General features: G+C 36.4%; 1 protein-coding gene across 9 annotated transcripts in view; it reads right to left on the bottom strand.

Moving 5' to 3' along the window:
* Positions 1 to 14,156, bottom strand: part of RIC8B (RIC8 guanine nucleotide exchange factor B) — a 117,568-nt gene that overhangs the window by 21,886 nt on the left and 81,526 nt on the right. For all 9 annotated transcript variants that reach the window (XR_008620483.2, XM_014347331.5, XM_055096078.2 and 6 more), the window contains 2 exons: positions 13,734 to 13,878; positions 4,940 to 5,084 (listed from right to left, as the gene is read on the bottom strand). Coding sequence is in view for 8 of the 9 variants with exons in the window: in XM_014347331.5 (XP_014202817.1) it covers positions 4,940 to 5,084; positions 13,734 to 13,878 (290 nt within the window). In the remaining variant the exon portion in view is untranslated. The remainder of the gene's footprint in view (positions 1 to 4,939; positions 5,085 to 13,733; positions 13,879 to 14,156) is intronic.

The raw sequence follows: 14,156 nt of genomic DNA, 5'->3' as shown, positions 1-14,156 counted from the left end.
TAGTAGAAGTTAAAATAAGCTCTGACTTCACACCCATTAGGATGGCTATTACTAAAAATCCCAAAGACAAGCAACCCCAGAAAATAATAAGTGTTGTGAGGATGTGGAGAAAAGGGAACCCTTGTACACTGCTGGTGGGAATATAAAATGGTGCAGCTGCTATGTAAAATATGGCAGGCTGGCAACATAATTAAACACAAGAACTACCTACCATGTGATACAACACTTCTGGGTATATACGCAAGAGAGCAGAAAGCAGGGACTTGACAGATATTGGTAGACACATGTTCACCAGCATTATTAACAACCAAAAGGTGTATATATAATGTATATACACACATGGAATATTATTCAGCTGAAACTTTGACATGTGCCACAACATGAACGAATCTTAAAGACATTATTCTAAGTGACACTAGCCAGTAACAAAAGGAGAAATATTGTATGATTCCATTTATAGAGATTCTTAGATTCCATAGAGACAGAAAGTAAAATGGTGCTTACCAGGAGCTAGAAGGAGGGGAATGTGTACAGAGTTTCATTGGGGACAAGGAAAAAGTTCTGAAGAGAGATAGTGGTGATGGTTGCATAACAGTGTAAATGTACTTAATGCTACAAATTTGTTCACTTAAAGCTGATTAAAATGGTAAATTTGATGTTACATATTTTATCCCCAAAGTAAAAAGGCAGAATGAAGAGCACAATAAAACTTGCTTTGCCTACCTCAAAAAAACAACAATAAAATTCCCAAAAACCGCAAGCTCTAGAGTCAGGCTGCCTGACCACTTAACGAACTGTTTGCCCTGGACAAATTACTCGATTCATTGCCTTTAGTTTTCTCATCTATAAAATGAGATTAATTCTACCTCAAAGGATTGTTGTGAAGATTATATAATATTTGTCTAGTTCTTAGAAAAGTGCCTGGCACATATTAAGCACTCAATAAATACCAGCTATTGTTACTAGCGTTAGGGAGCCACTTGTGGAGAAATAGGCAACACAGAAGGCCTCGGATGATCCAGGAGGTAAGTTACTCTATTCAGTCAAATCCTTACTATGGAGATGCATGTGTAATCTTCATTAACTAAAAAAACCATGCAACAAATAGGTGGTTTTGTGGCGTGTGCTTTAAATTCAGATATATTTTGAAGAGATACCAGTTTCTGAAAATGTCTCAAGTAATTTAAGAATTACCATATAAATGATACACTGATTCTCCATAAAAGAAACAGGGTAAATTATGAAAGCACAACCTAATTCAGGTTTTCGCATTACATTTGCAATAGAAAGAACCAGTGTAATATGGTGTCATTCTTTCATTTACTTATCTGATATTTACTATGTATCTACCATGTATTAGCCACATAAATTTATACATACTGAATATATATACATACAGGAATACCAAATTGCATCTAGGCAATAAAACAAAAAAGGCCTCAAAATGCCTTTTTAAATTATAGTGCTTTTTAAATGTTTCCCATGTCAGGCCGTTTGATTAAGAGTAATAACCTTGACATAAAGGATATAGAAAACTGACGATTGTGAATCCATAGCAAATAAACACTGGAGCAAAACTCAGTACTGTAGTTAAGCTAATATACTGGCCTCTTTTACCTCTGGTCTTTTAGAACTCTGAATTTAGATACGTTTTATGACTGCTTACAGTAACAGGTTCTAGTTCCTAGAAATGCTATTTTACATAAATACGTCATCACAGCCCAAATTGGGCAAAGAGAAAAATCTTCATGTCCTGGTTTCTGGGTCACTTACTTCAATAAATATTTAATATTAAAAATAAATAAATTTATAAAGCCCAATATAATGAGACAACTATAAAAAGACTTGACTGAAGCAGCATAGCAAAATCTTGACAAATAAAAGAAAAAGTATCTTGCCTTGTGCTGAAGAAACTGTTTATACAGCTGGTGGCATAGCTACAGCTGAGAAAAATATGGTCAAGAAGGAAACACCCCTGAGTTTATTAGTACAATGGTTTTAAGCTTTTCGATCTGATTATGAACTGGTGTGGTGTGTTAAGTGTGCAAGGAGGCTCCCTAGGGTTCTGCTCACTTTTGACCATCTGTTCCTCCTATCCCTCCACAAAGCAGCCTTTTAAAGATACCTCTTTGGGCCTCTAGATGCCTATGCACCCTGTGAAAGCCACTCGTCTAAAAGGAGCCAAATGTCATCAGACACACATCTTTCAGTTGATGTCTAGAATAATGTATAAACCATACCAGCCAGTTATATCACCTTTACAGTCAAGGGACCTCCATTCTCAGAGGCATTAAAGAAACAGGTATAAAGGTTAGAATTTAGAAATTTGGTTTCCCTTTGACACAGGACTAAAGTTTATCTGAAAACTTTCAACAAACCTGGCTAGACATACACCAAAAATTTATGTGGCATGTAACTCAATTCTATGAGTATATTTTCTCTAAGTGTGCTAATTGCAGAAAGCCATTTCCAGTCCATTAAATACATTTATTTTGACACAAAAAGCTTTGTTGTGATATTAACTGTCTCCCATAGCCTGAATGTAAGCTCCATACAATTCTTGGTTTCAGATTCCAGTAAAGGATTACAGGTTACCTTGGTGCATTAATCAGAATCCACTTAAAGTTTTGACAATGGGACTAGAGCCAACTGGATGAAGAGTAAGTTCTCTGCTTCTGCCAATAGTAGCAACTGTTGTGAATAAATGCATCACAAGAAAAGCAGACTGAGATCTTGGGAACTCTGACTGGTGAATGGTATTCAGGGGTAGGGGAGTAAGCAATCCTTTCAGATGCTGACTTTATAAGCTTGATTGGTAAAAAATTTTTTACAACTGTTTTTAGGAAACAAGTTCTTTGAGCTCTATGGATCGCTCCACAGAGTACAAAGGGTACTCCTGCTTGCAGAGTACTTTATTTACCACCACTTCCATAGAGATCATTTGCACAAATATTTTAAAGTAACATTAAATATCTCACCACACTTTTTCACTTTAAAAAAGGAAAATTTAAGAGAAAAACAGATGCAAATCTATCCGAAGGGGGAAGATGTGATGCTACTTGAAAAACACACATTTATACTTATAATGAGCAGTGTTTAAGAAATACAACAAAATTTCACAATGATGACTATTCTGACTACACAAACATACCATTCCTATGAATATTATAAGCAAAGTCCAAAGGCTGAATATTATAATTAGGGATGTAAGGCTTAAGTACAGAAACTTTCCATGACAGAGAGCCAAGACAGTAACAATACTAATCATGGCTGTTGATTTCAACAGAAGGTACTTCCTGAAATCTAACATCACTTCCACAATGTAACATAATTCTATTTTCCTATTGTTATAGTAGCATTCTGGCACTTGCTACATATATGACCATTACCATTATAGAAGTTATCTACTAAACAAAATTAACAATACATATTGAGATACAAAGATATCAACCATGTATGAGTACTCATGAGTTTTCTATCATAGTTGAATGTGTCCACACACCCTGGGATGTAAGAAATGCCTAATGTAATTGCTACTTTAATTTAGAAATATGAAATTTCTCAAGTGGTGTATTTTAATGGCTCAAATCAAGAGATATCAATATTAAACTGATAAGGAAATATAGTTTATAGAATGAAAAAAGCTAGTAAGACTAATTTAGAATGATGACTTCTATAATTCGGGAAAGAAAGAAGCAGGATTCCTCTATCTTAGCTTCAAATACTTGTCAGAGATAGCCAATTGATAATATCTAAATGGTGGCAGTCTTAAGAAAATAGTGCTTAGAGTCATTGCCAGCTTTCCCCCCAAAAGTCTTTATTTCTAGGACACACTCTATAAGATCCTACTAAGGCTGATGGCATTGGGGATGCTAAAAGTAACACTACCTACTCAGACCTGATTTGCCAAGAAACAGGCCATATATGTCCTGTCTAATTGGGAACTGATCATTTCTTTCACCTTCTGACAACCCATTACTTGCATGTCAACAAGGCACAATGTATGTTTTTTAAAAGTATCTAATTTTGCAGATAAAGATAGTCTATCCTCGATCACCTATTGCATGATCCACATCACACTCCAGAAGATGCCCAGCAGAAAACACAGCATGTCAATGTCACCATGTCACAAGGAAAGGGCATGCTTTTCCAATTTTCAGATGGAAATCTTCAAATGGAACCCAGAAAAAACATAGCTCAAATAACTCCTAATAAGCGGAAACTAAGAATTTACATGGGTTGAGGGTTACGAGTGGGATGGAAAGGATGGAGAGGGAATAGGAGAAAGGAGAGGTGGTTTATCTTGGGATAAAAGAGAATAATTATAGTGTCTTTAATTTGTTAAGCACTGACTCAGAGAAGACTTCACAGAGTCTCTGGTTTGCCTACTCATTGCACTAATGTATCTGTTAAAAGATGAGTCTCTATATGTTTGTTTGATTAAAATTCACTGTGAAGCCAGACTTCTTTTCTTTTGATATTAATGTGTCTTGTTGCCTATTTTACTGAATTATAAGGGCTTTTATGCAAGGGGGAGGATCAGAACCTACATTTAGATTTCTGAGAAAGACTGAAGCATCAAATAATCAACTTAAATATGTGGTCTTGGTTATACCTTATAAAATCTTAACCTATGGAAAGGAAAGCAAATAGTAAGCAATACCACTTTCTCAGTACAACCTAAACACACCAGCTCTCTTAGTACTTGGGAGAAGATAATAAGTATGTTGAAAATATCATTTCTTGCATTATTAGCCTTCCTCCATCACTTGAAGTCACTCTCTAAGGCACTAGCTATGAAACTGCCTCTAAAAACACCATTAAATGGAAAGTTTCCAAATCCACAAGAGAAAAGAAACACTTGGAAAATGAAAGACAAAGGAAATAACCAACTCAAAGGCACAGCCATAGTTAGGTGAAAAGAAATTTGATACTATACTTTGGTTTTGCATTTTTGTATTCTTCAGTGTCTGTGTCCTCATCCTCTGAGTACCAATTATCTCCTCTTCCTCCAGCCAAGAGGCCCCTGGCCGCCAACAGTCCTGCAGCATTCCCATAGCCAGTGTATTTCAGCAGACTATCCACTGCAAAAACAGAATAGGGTTTTAGATAGGAATCCTTGGGTCTTCACCATCATCATCAACCACTCACCAACACAAGAAGATTGAAGACACACACTATGGCAGTAAACCTTTAAACTGAGGGAATTTCAAAATGTGGTAGTGGTTATACTGAACTACTTACAAATTTTCCCATAGGTTCTGGGGACTAAGAGCCTTTTTTGAGGTACCAGAAACTAAAGCAGAGCTGTTCTGAACATACTTTATGGCAAAAGTGGGGCCTCTGTGACTGCCAGGCCTTTGGTAAGGGTCACGCTTTAAGTTTCTGATCTCAGATCTTACTATTTAAAAATCCAGTTTTGGAGAAATGATAAGAAACTAGAGAGAGTGAAAGTCAGATTGGGACTTTAGCAATATGGCACATAATGTAAAATCTCTCTCTCATTCTTTGTTGGAATTGGAGGAAAAGGAAGTAAGAAATAAAGAAAACTTAAGGAAGAATATTAGCAAATAGCATAGGTGATAACTTACTGCTTTTTTAAAATAAAAAGTCGGCAACCATATATAAGCACATGAAGCCCATTAAGAAGGTAGACCCAGGAGTTAGACTGGCTGGATTTCAATACTGGCTCTACCAATTACTAACTGGTTGACCTTGGGTAAGATATTTTGCAGCTTTATCCTAGTTTTCTAATCTGTAGAAACAGAATAGTAACTATCTACCTCACAAGTTAATATATGCAAAGTATGAAAAGTATCTACCAAGAAGTAAACAATCATTCTTTTTCTTTGAGAAGAGTGGGTAAAATGATCATTTTAGAATTATCTTAGTTTAAAAAAAAAAAGGAAGCCTAATGAAAAGCTTGGTTCAGGCTCTCTGAAAGTATTATCCTGCCAACAGGGTCAGGTGATGTCTCTCTTAAGATGAGCAGACACACACAACTTTTGCAAGGGACACTTGCACTGCAGTAATGTTTTTAGTGATTTCTAAACACCTTTAAGGAAGATACTAAGCAATAACTGGCAGCTTTGTTTAGCAGTATTTCATTTTCTTCAGGTACAATTTCAAGGTAAACAGAATATTTAATCGAAAGATAAGAATTGAGAAAATTTACTTAAGGTCTTTAACAGAATGTTGTTAAAATGTCATCTGAAAGGCAACTGTAGGAAACACAACATAACATACAATCTTATCCACGTATAAAGCCATAGTAAAATCTACATCTGTAATTCAGATCACTTACCTCAAAAAAGACAAAATAGAGCTGGAGAAGATTCAGAAAAAGGTAATTAAAATGACTGGGGAACTGAAAGGGTTGGTGGAAAGGAAAATAGGTAAGAAAAGTGGGTATATATGATCAGAGTATAAAATCATGGAGGATACGGACAGGATAAATATATTCTAGGATAGAGTTTACTGTTACATTTTCAAATACCTGAACTAGAGGGTCCTTCTCATGACACCGAAAATAAGTGGTATGGGGATAAATAAAAGGAAGCCCTGCTTTCAAATAATATAGCAAACTGGTGAAATTTGTGCAAAAGGAAACATGGGCTAATGAGTATATTAAATGATGTTGAAACTAGTCATTTTCAATCTTAAAACCTATTGGTAACTGTGGTCTCTCTGTAATAATTCTCAGTGGGTGCTGGATAGAATCCTATTAGAATTATTGAATGAGGGTGGGGTAAGCCCTCTGAATAAGTCTGATATGCTCTCTCTTGGCATCAGTGCCTCCCCAAGATGTAGTGCTTTAGATAAATGAAGGAATCCTTAAAAAGTACAAGCAGAAGAAATGAGTGTTCAGTGTATATAGGTATTCTTAATATTCATGAAGGTCAAACATTTTCTTAATGACATGGTCAGACACAAAGCCACTGAAGGCAAAGGGTCACAGATCTAAACCCACACAAAGTAACTTACAGATAGTAGGTGATGCTATCATTGTAAGCATTACTGATAAAGCTTATTTTTAACAAACAAGGAGGTTTAGTGGATCCAGAAAAGAAATACTCATTACAATTAGGAAACTCTAAATTGAGATATGAATAAATGTTTAAATGAATATACTTAAAGACAAAATAACAATAATTTAAAAAGACATAAAATGGCGAAAAATTAAAAGAGTTTAAAAATGCAAAGGTTATGAAAAGCCAAAATAGGTTAAACAGAAGTAAACAGAATACTAAATAACTGTTCTCTTATGTAGAAAATCTCTCTGGAAGCCAGTTAACAGTAAAAGCCCCCGGCAATTTTATGAAAATCATGTCAACTCCTCTTTCACTGGAACAAACCTTATGTGCTAACTCTATGACAGGCAATGTGGGTTACAAAGGTGACTTAAGACAAAGTTTGCCTTCAAAGTAGATAAAGGGTATAGCCAAGAGTTTTAAAATCACATGAACTTCTGTTAACAGGATAAAATACCCAAAAATTAGGGGTAGAGAAGGTGAGACAAATGAAATACGAAATCCTCACAGTGAGAAGCATTGAAGCAGTGTTTCTAGCTACTTTTAAGTCTGTTTTCAAATACACCATAAAATATCCTATTTGATACTGGGAAAGTAGTAAACGGAAAACTGACTGCACTTGGATGTTAAGGTGAGCTGCTAGTGCAAACAAAAGATTTTCTGGGTGGTTCTAAAATAAAAAGGAAACACACAAATATATTTGTTCCTTGCATAGTAATTATCCATGCAGTTATATGAAAATGCTGCCTAAATGAAACAATTCAGCATTCAGTCAAAAAGTTGCGAGAAATATTTCACCACTATTTTATCAGGATGCTAGAGGGCACTATGAACAGAGGAAACCAACCACAGCAGCACTGTGCAAAGTCAGAACTGCACTGGTAATAACATAGACAGTTACACAAACGTGGGTTCTACCACACTCTAAAATAAAAGCAATACGTTTTTGCTCTTTTACCAAGAACAAAGAATGTCAAGAACCAGATTCTACCCAGAGACCATTCCCCCTTCTCTGTGAAAATCCTTTTCCTTCTAGTCAAATGCTGTAACTTTTAGAAGACTCAACTAGTGGCTTCGTCTTGGTGTCCTTATTTCCAGTCTCACACTCCTCCATTTCTTATTCCACACAACTGCCCAAAATATCTTTGTAAAGCAAAAATAGGATTTTACAACCTTCCTGGATAAAATCTCTAACGTCTTCCCCTAAAAACTAAGCTCAAATTCCAAAACAGGGCCTAAAGGGCTCGTTTTCTGGCCTCTGCTGTCTTTTCCAAACTTGTCTCCTAAAGATTCCTCACACATTAAACTAGTCTCTTTTCTATACATTCAAGGCTACTTCCTATTTCTCTGTCCTCTTCTGTGAAGACTTTGTCTGATCTCCTCCACACCGCCCAAGCATTCCCTCTTCCAGGTTGCCATAGCACCGGCACATTTCTTCTTAGGGCACTTATCATAGTGTACTGAAATTACTCCTTTAAATGGGACCCTGTATTCACCAGCCTGAATTTATAGAGAGCACAAGCATTTGCTCTTTTATTAAACATTTATGGGGCACCTGCTATCTGTTAAGCACTGGGGATCCAAAGATGAGTAGGACATGATCTCCGACCTAAAGGAAACTCAGTGTCTAGAATGTAAGTTCAACAAATAAAGAGTTACAACATAGCAAATGTCAAAAGTATTAACAACAGAGAAGGAAAAATGGCACAAAGGAGAAAATGATGAACTCTGCCTGGAAGGTCTTCACAGAGATGATGTTTAAGCTGGTCTTCAAGGATAAGTAAAGCTCGCCATGGTAACAAAGATGAGGAAGAGCATTCCTCACAAAAGGAACAGCATCTGCCAAGCCATGGAGATATGCCAAGAAATGGTGCAGTATAATCAGGCAAGAATAAAGAATTTAGTATGATTAAGCATGCAGTGTAACAGGGGAATAGATTTAAAATACACTACACAGAGACTCTGTGGAGGTAAAATTTGGTTTTTACCATGCAGGCAACAGAGAATCACTGAAAGTTTTATATGAGGGGAATGACAAGATTATATTTGTGTTTTACACCAATCCCTCTGTTAACCACGTGGAAGAGAAACTGAAGAAAATCTGACTAGAAACAGATGAGATATTTTAATAGCTTATTAATAGTTAAAATAATTTTAAGGGTCTGCACTAAGATGGTGGTGTGGGAACAGAATGGGGGAAATAAATAAAAGATATTTAACAGGAGGTAAAATCTACAGATGTGGTGATTATGACTTCTACAGGTAAAGAAGGAATCTAGCGTAACTCCTAAGTTTCTGGCTTTAGGAACTAAACAGACAGTGGTGCTGTTTGCAGAGAAAGTGATAGAAGGATAATGAAAAGGTTGAAGGGCATGGGAATGAAGATGATAAATTCAACTTTAGCTATGAGTTTGAGGCACCAGTGAGAAACTCAGGCAGAGAGGTCCAGTAAGCAAGTGGATAAATATGACTGGGTTCAGAAGAAAGGTTGGGGCTAAAGATACATAGATTTGGGAATCTACGCAAACAGAAGCCAAGGGAGAGGATAAGATTACTCAGGGAGCAATGTGAAGTGAGGATTGGGACCAAAAGATTACTTTAGGGAACACCAGCAATTAAATGTGGACAAGGACAGGAGCTAGCAAATCAGACTGCAAAGAAAGAAGAGAGGTCAAAGGACATCTAGGAGTGTGTGGTAGTACAGAAACAAAGAAAGTGGACAACAGCATTAACTGTTATGAGAGACGTAATAAGACAAAGACTAAAAAATACCCATTGCTTTTGAAAATCAGGTAATTTGTGACCTTATTGAGAGCATTTTCAGTGGTATTTGGGGGGTAGTGAATGGTTATGGAAAGCCTGACTTGCAGCAAGTTGAGGACTAACTTTTTCAAGATGTTAAGCAGTGAAGGACAGTGATATAAGTATGCATAGAGATTGGGGAAAGCACATAGGGCGAGTTCAAAGAACAAAAGAATAAAGGGTAATGAGTGATGGAGCAACACTTCTGCAAACACAGGAAGAGAAATGATCAACAGGAAAGGGAGACTAGTGAACCTCAAGCTAAAGAGACAACCTATTCCTCTGAGACTGAAGTGGGTATTACAGTAAATTTATTGGTGTGGGGCTATGTGCTAAGGGAGTTCAAGCCTAATTTTTCTTTGCAATTCAGCCCCTACATCATAATGCCTACCATATACTGAGATTTAATGAATACGATAAAAGGTGGGGGGGAACCCCTACCAAGGCAGATTATTTTACAAATCATCTTCTTTTAATTAAACAATGTAAGGCCTATTTTTAGGCCCCTAGTAGAAGGTACACAATTTGCAGGGAGATAAAAATAGTCACGTTCAGGCTCAATTGAACAAGTTAATGGCATGAGTACAAGTTAACCTGTGGGCCATTATGTGCTGGGGATACCGTTGGGCCTGGCACAGATGGGTATTTAAGACCTTTGGATGGTTCTTTCTGTGCCTAGTCTTCCATAAAATTTTGTCCTTTCTCTCTTACCTCTTTCTTTTTTCTTTTTTGAGACGGAGTCTTGCTCTGTCACCAGGCTGGAATGCAGTGGCGTGATCTCAGCTCACTGCAACCTCCACCTCCCGGGTTCAAGCGATTCTCCCCTCAGCCTCCTGAGCAGCTGAGATTACAGGCATGCACCACCACGTCCAGCTAATTTTTATATTTTTAGTAGAGACGGGGTTTCACCATGTTGGCCAGGATGGTCTCGATCTCCTGACCTCATGATCTGCCCGCCTCGGCCTCCCAAAGTGCTGGGATTACAGGCATGAGCCACCGCGCCTGGCCCCTCTTTCTTAATGCAGTCTCTGTGTTCCTAACCCATTATAACTGCTGCTTGCTGTCTGTCTCTACTTAGTGGTCTGACCTTTGAGCCTTGATCAAGGTGCCTTCACTTTCAAATTTACTTGGCATATCCTTAAGAGACAGTTCAGACATTCTGAAAAATTATTTGAAATTTATTTTATTTTATTTTATTTTAATAGTCTACCTCCAAACCCAAATTCCAAAATCTGATTACTGTTAAGTTGAAGGTAAACAGCAGACATTTTCTTTTTTTCTGGCCAGAAGGTTTTAAATTTGAACTAGCTGACAACATTTAAAAACAGAGAGCTTCTCTTGAAAACATGGAACATCTGCTAACCCTGGCCACATGTTCCTTGATGGTAACCATCAGTCACTGCTAAATAGTAGCAACATACTGTTTATAATCTCCTATAGTCCCTTCGTCTCCCTACACCAGCCAATTGTCTCCCCAACAGTGAGCCAAGTGTCAGCTTTCATTTGTTCATCTTACATCTAGTCCACTTGACTTACTTTTATTACCAGCCTGGCTGCTGTAGGCATTTGAGTCGGTGACCCTTAAATAAAAAAGTAAGTAATACATGGGCAGAAACACTGTTTATCTTATATACCTCTGTAATTCCAGGGTCTAGTTCAAAAACATTTGTTGAACAAATGTCTGTTTATTCCGGAAGAATACATTTACTAAACTTATAATCAAATTGGAAGAAAAAAAATGATTATAGGTCAGGTGCGGTGGCTCATGCCTGTAATACCAGCACTTTGGGAGGCCGAGGTGGGCAGATCACAAGGACAGGAGTTCGAGACCATCCTGGCCAATATGGTGAAACCCCATCTCTACTAAAAATACAAAAATTAGCCAGGCATGTTGGCATGTGCCTGTAGTCCCAGCTACTCAGAAGGCTGAGGCAGGAGAATCGCTTCAACCTGGGAGGCGGAGGTTGCAGTGAGCCAAGACTGCACCACTGCACTCCAGCCTGGGCGACAGAGTGAGACTCTGTCTCAAAAAAAAAAGACTATAAAGCAGAATTGTTGAGGTCAAATTAAAAATATATTATCTGCTAATGGAGGTTAGCTTTGGGCTCAAAGACAGGACTATGAAACTAAATACTGGGTCCAAGAGGGCGCAAAACCAACCATTTTAAATTTTAAAAGTTAACAAAATTCACTTATAAATGCAATTTACCATATTTGCTATGATACTCACTCATCGGTAATGTGATTACATTTATAAATTATTTAGATATGTAATTATTTATTTAGATTTATATATTTAGATATACACTTAGATGTGTAATTACAGGAGAAATAAACTTTATTTTCCCCATTTTAAAACTTTTTAAAGGTATACAAAAAAATACATGTTCATTATAGAAAAATTATACAGACAACTAAAAACATCACCAGTTCTCTTATTACTCAGAGGTAACAATAAATAATATTTTGGTATATATTTTGACAAACTTTTTAAAATGAATAGATACACATATGTGTGATTTTGGATTTATGCATATACATGTATAATTACACTTTAAAAAACAGATCATTTCTGATCTCGAATCAATTCAATTCAGCCAATATTTACAGATAACTATGTGCAAGGCACTATGCTAACCACTTAATTCCAAGATGCTAAATCAATCTTTTTTCAAAGTCATTAAAGAAGAAGTAAATTGTCTAAAAGAACAGATGCTAAACAGTCTATGATAATAGTTAATATAATTATTATGAGAGGAAATATGGCAGAAAGAAAAGACAGGACCCAAATTTGGGCTCCTGCCCTCAGCAACTGTGTGACATGTTATTGAAAGGCTCTCAGGTGGCAGGTTGCTTCATTTATGAAATCAAAATATAATATTTACCTTAGAGAGTCATTATGAGAATTAAATGAGATTATACATAGAATGTCAGGCACATGATACCTCTCAATTCATAATCACCATTATAATAATGATCAAATTAGGTTACTAACATACCATCTTAATGTCAACTTAAGTGGTTGGATCAATACATCAGAAATGAAGTTTAGGAATAACAATTGACTTAAGATTTTAGGAGGAGTGAACTTTTCCATCTCCAAATTATCTATCTTATAAAACTGGGGTACTTTAAAAAAGTAGAATATAGATCTGCTTAGATGGGATTTTATACTAGCAGACTTACAAAGTAGAAGAAGAAAAAATAAGTGGGAATAACTGAATAATCAAAGTTCCTTGTTTGGAAAACTTGCCTTTTGCAGAGTAATCCATATAATTTTAGAAAATATCTTTAATTGTTGGATCTATCTCAGTAGACAATCACTTTATATACACTTATAGAGTAGTATTTATTACACTGTAGTACAGTTATTTTAAAATTTCTCTCTACCACTATCTTAACTTTGTCTCAAGGGTATTATGCATTTTAAAAATTTCTATTCAGTATATTATATAGCTCACATTCAGTAAGTACTGATTGGAAAACGTAGTAAAGAAACCAAAACTCCTATAGCTTTAATTCCAAGAGGAATTAAAAAGAGGAATTAACCCAGACCTGTGCCTCTTATTAAAATAGTAGCCGCTGAATTACTGAACCAATTTTTCATAATGGCTCTATGTCCTGCCCCATTAAGATGAAGGCTGGGTTAAGGATACAGAAGGCAAAGTTTAAATGTGAGTGTGTTTGGTAATGTATCTGTCTTTGCATGTCTCAATGAATTCAGAAGCGTATACAAATGTTTTTGGCTATTAATTTTTATTAACTCCTCAGCCTCTCTAATAGAACAGACAGTAAGCTTTGGAAAGAATGGAATGAGACGACCAGTACTAACACTATCAATTAAATTTCTCAAAGTCCCTCTGAAAGATAAAAGGCAGAGGCAAAGAGAGTTTAACCTACCTCTCTCTTTGCAAAGGACAAAAAGGAATTCAGCAGCAATTTGCTTGACTCCAAGGTCAACATGTGTCATGAGGCGCACCAGCTTATTTCTCACAGTTGAGCCAACTTCAGGTCGATTTGTCACATCCCTCAACGGTGGTAAAACCTGATGGCACAAATGCAAAAACCATCATCAATCGAGGCTACTAGAGTGAGTGAGGATGGTACAATGCAACTGGCCAGTCTTGTAATGTCTACTGGGGTTTGTATTGTAGGAGCAAAAAAAAAAAAAAAAAAAAAAAAAAAAAAAGGTTAGCTTCCAAGTAAAACTAAATAACAAAAACCAGACCTCAAGTGATTTCATGCCTCTGATGAGGTTTCATTTGAACAGAAACATCTCTTCACTGTATCATCACACTATCCTCAAGAGAATTTCCGAGTTTT

The sequence above is a fragment of the Pan paniscus genome, chromosome 10 (assembly GCF_029289425.2).
Source record: "Pan paniscus chromosome 10, NHGRI_mPanPan1-v2.0_pri, whole genome shotgun sequence".
NCBI lineage: Eukaryota > Metazoa > Chordata > Mammalia > Primates > Hominidae > Pan > Pan paniscus.
This window is presented reverse-complemented; position numbering and strand designations above follow the sequence as displayed.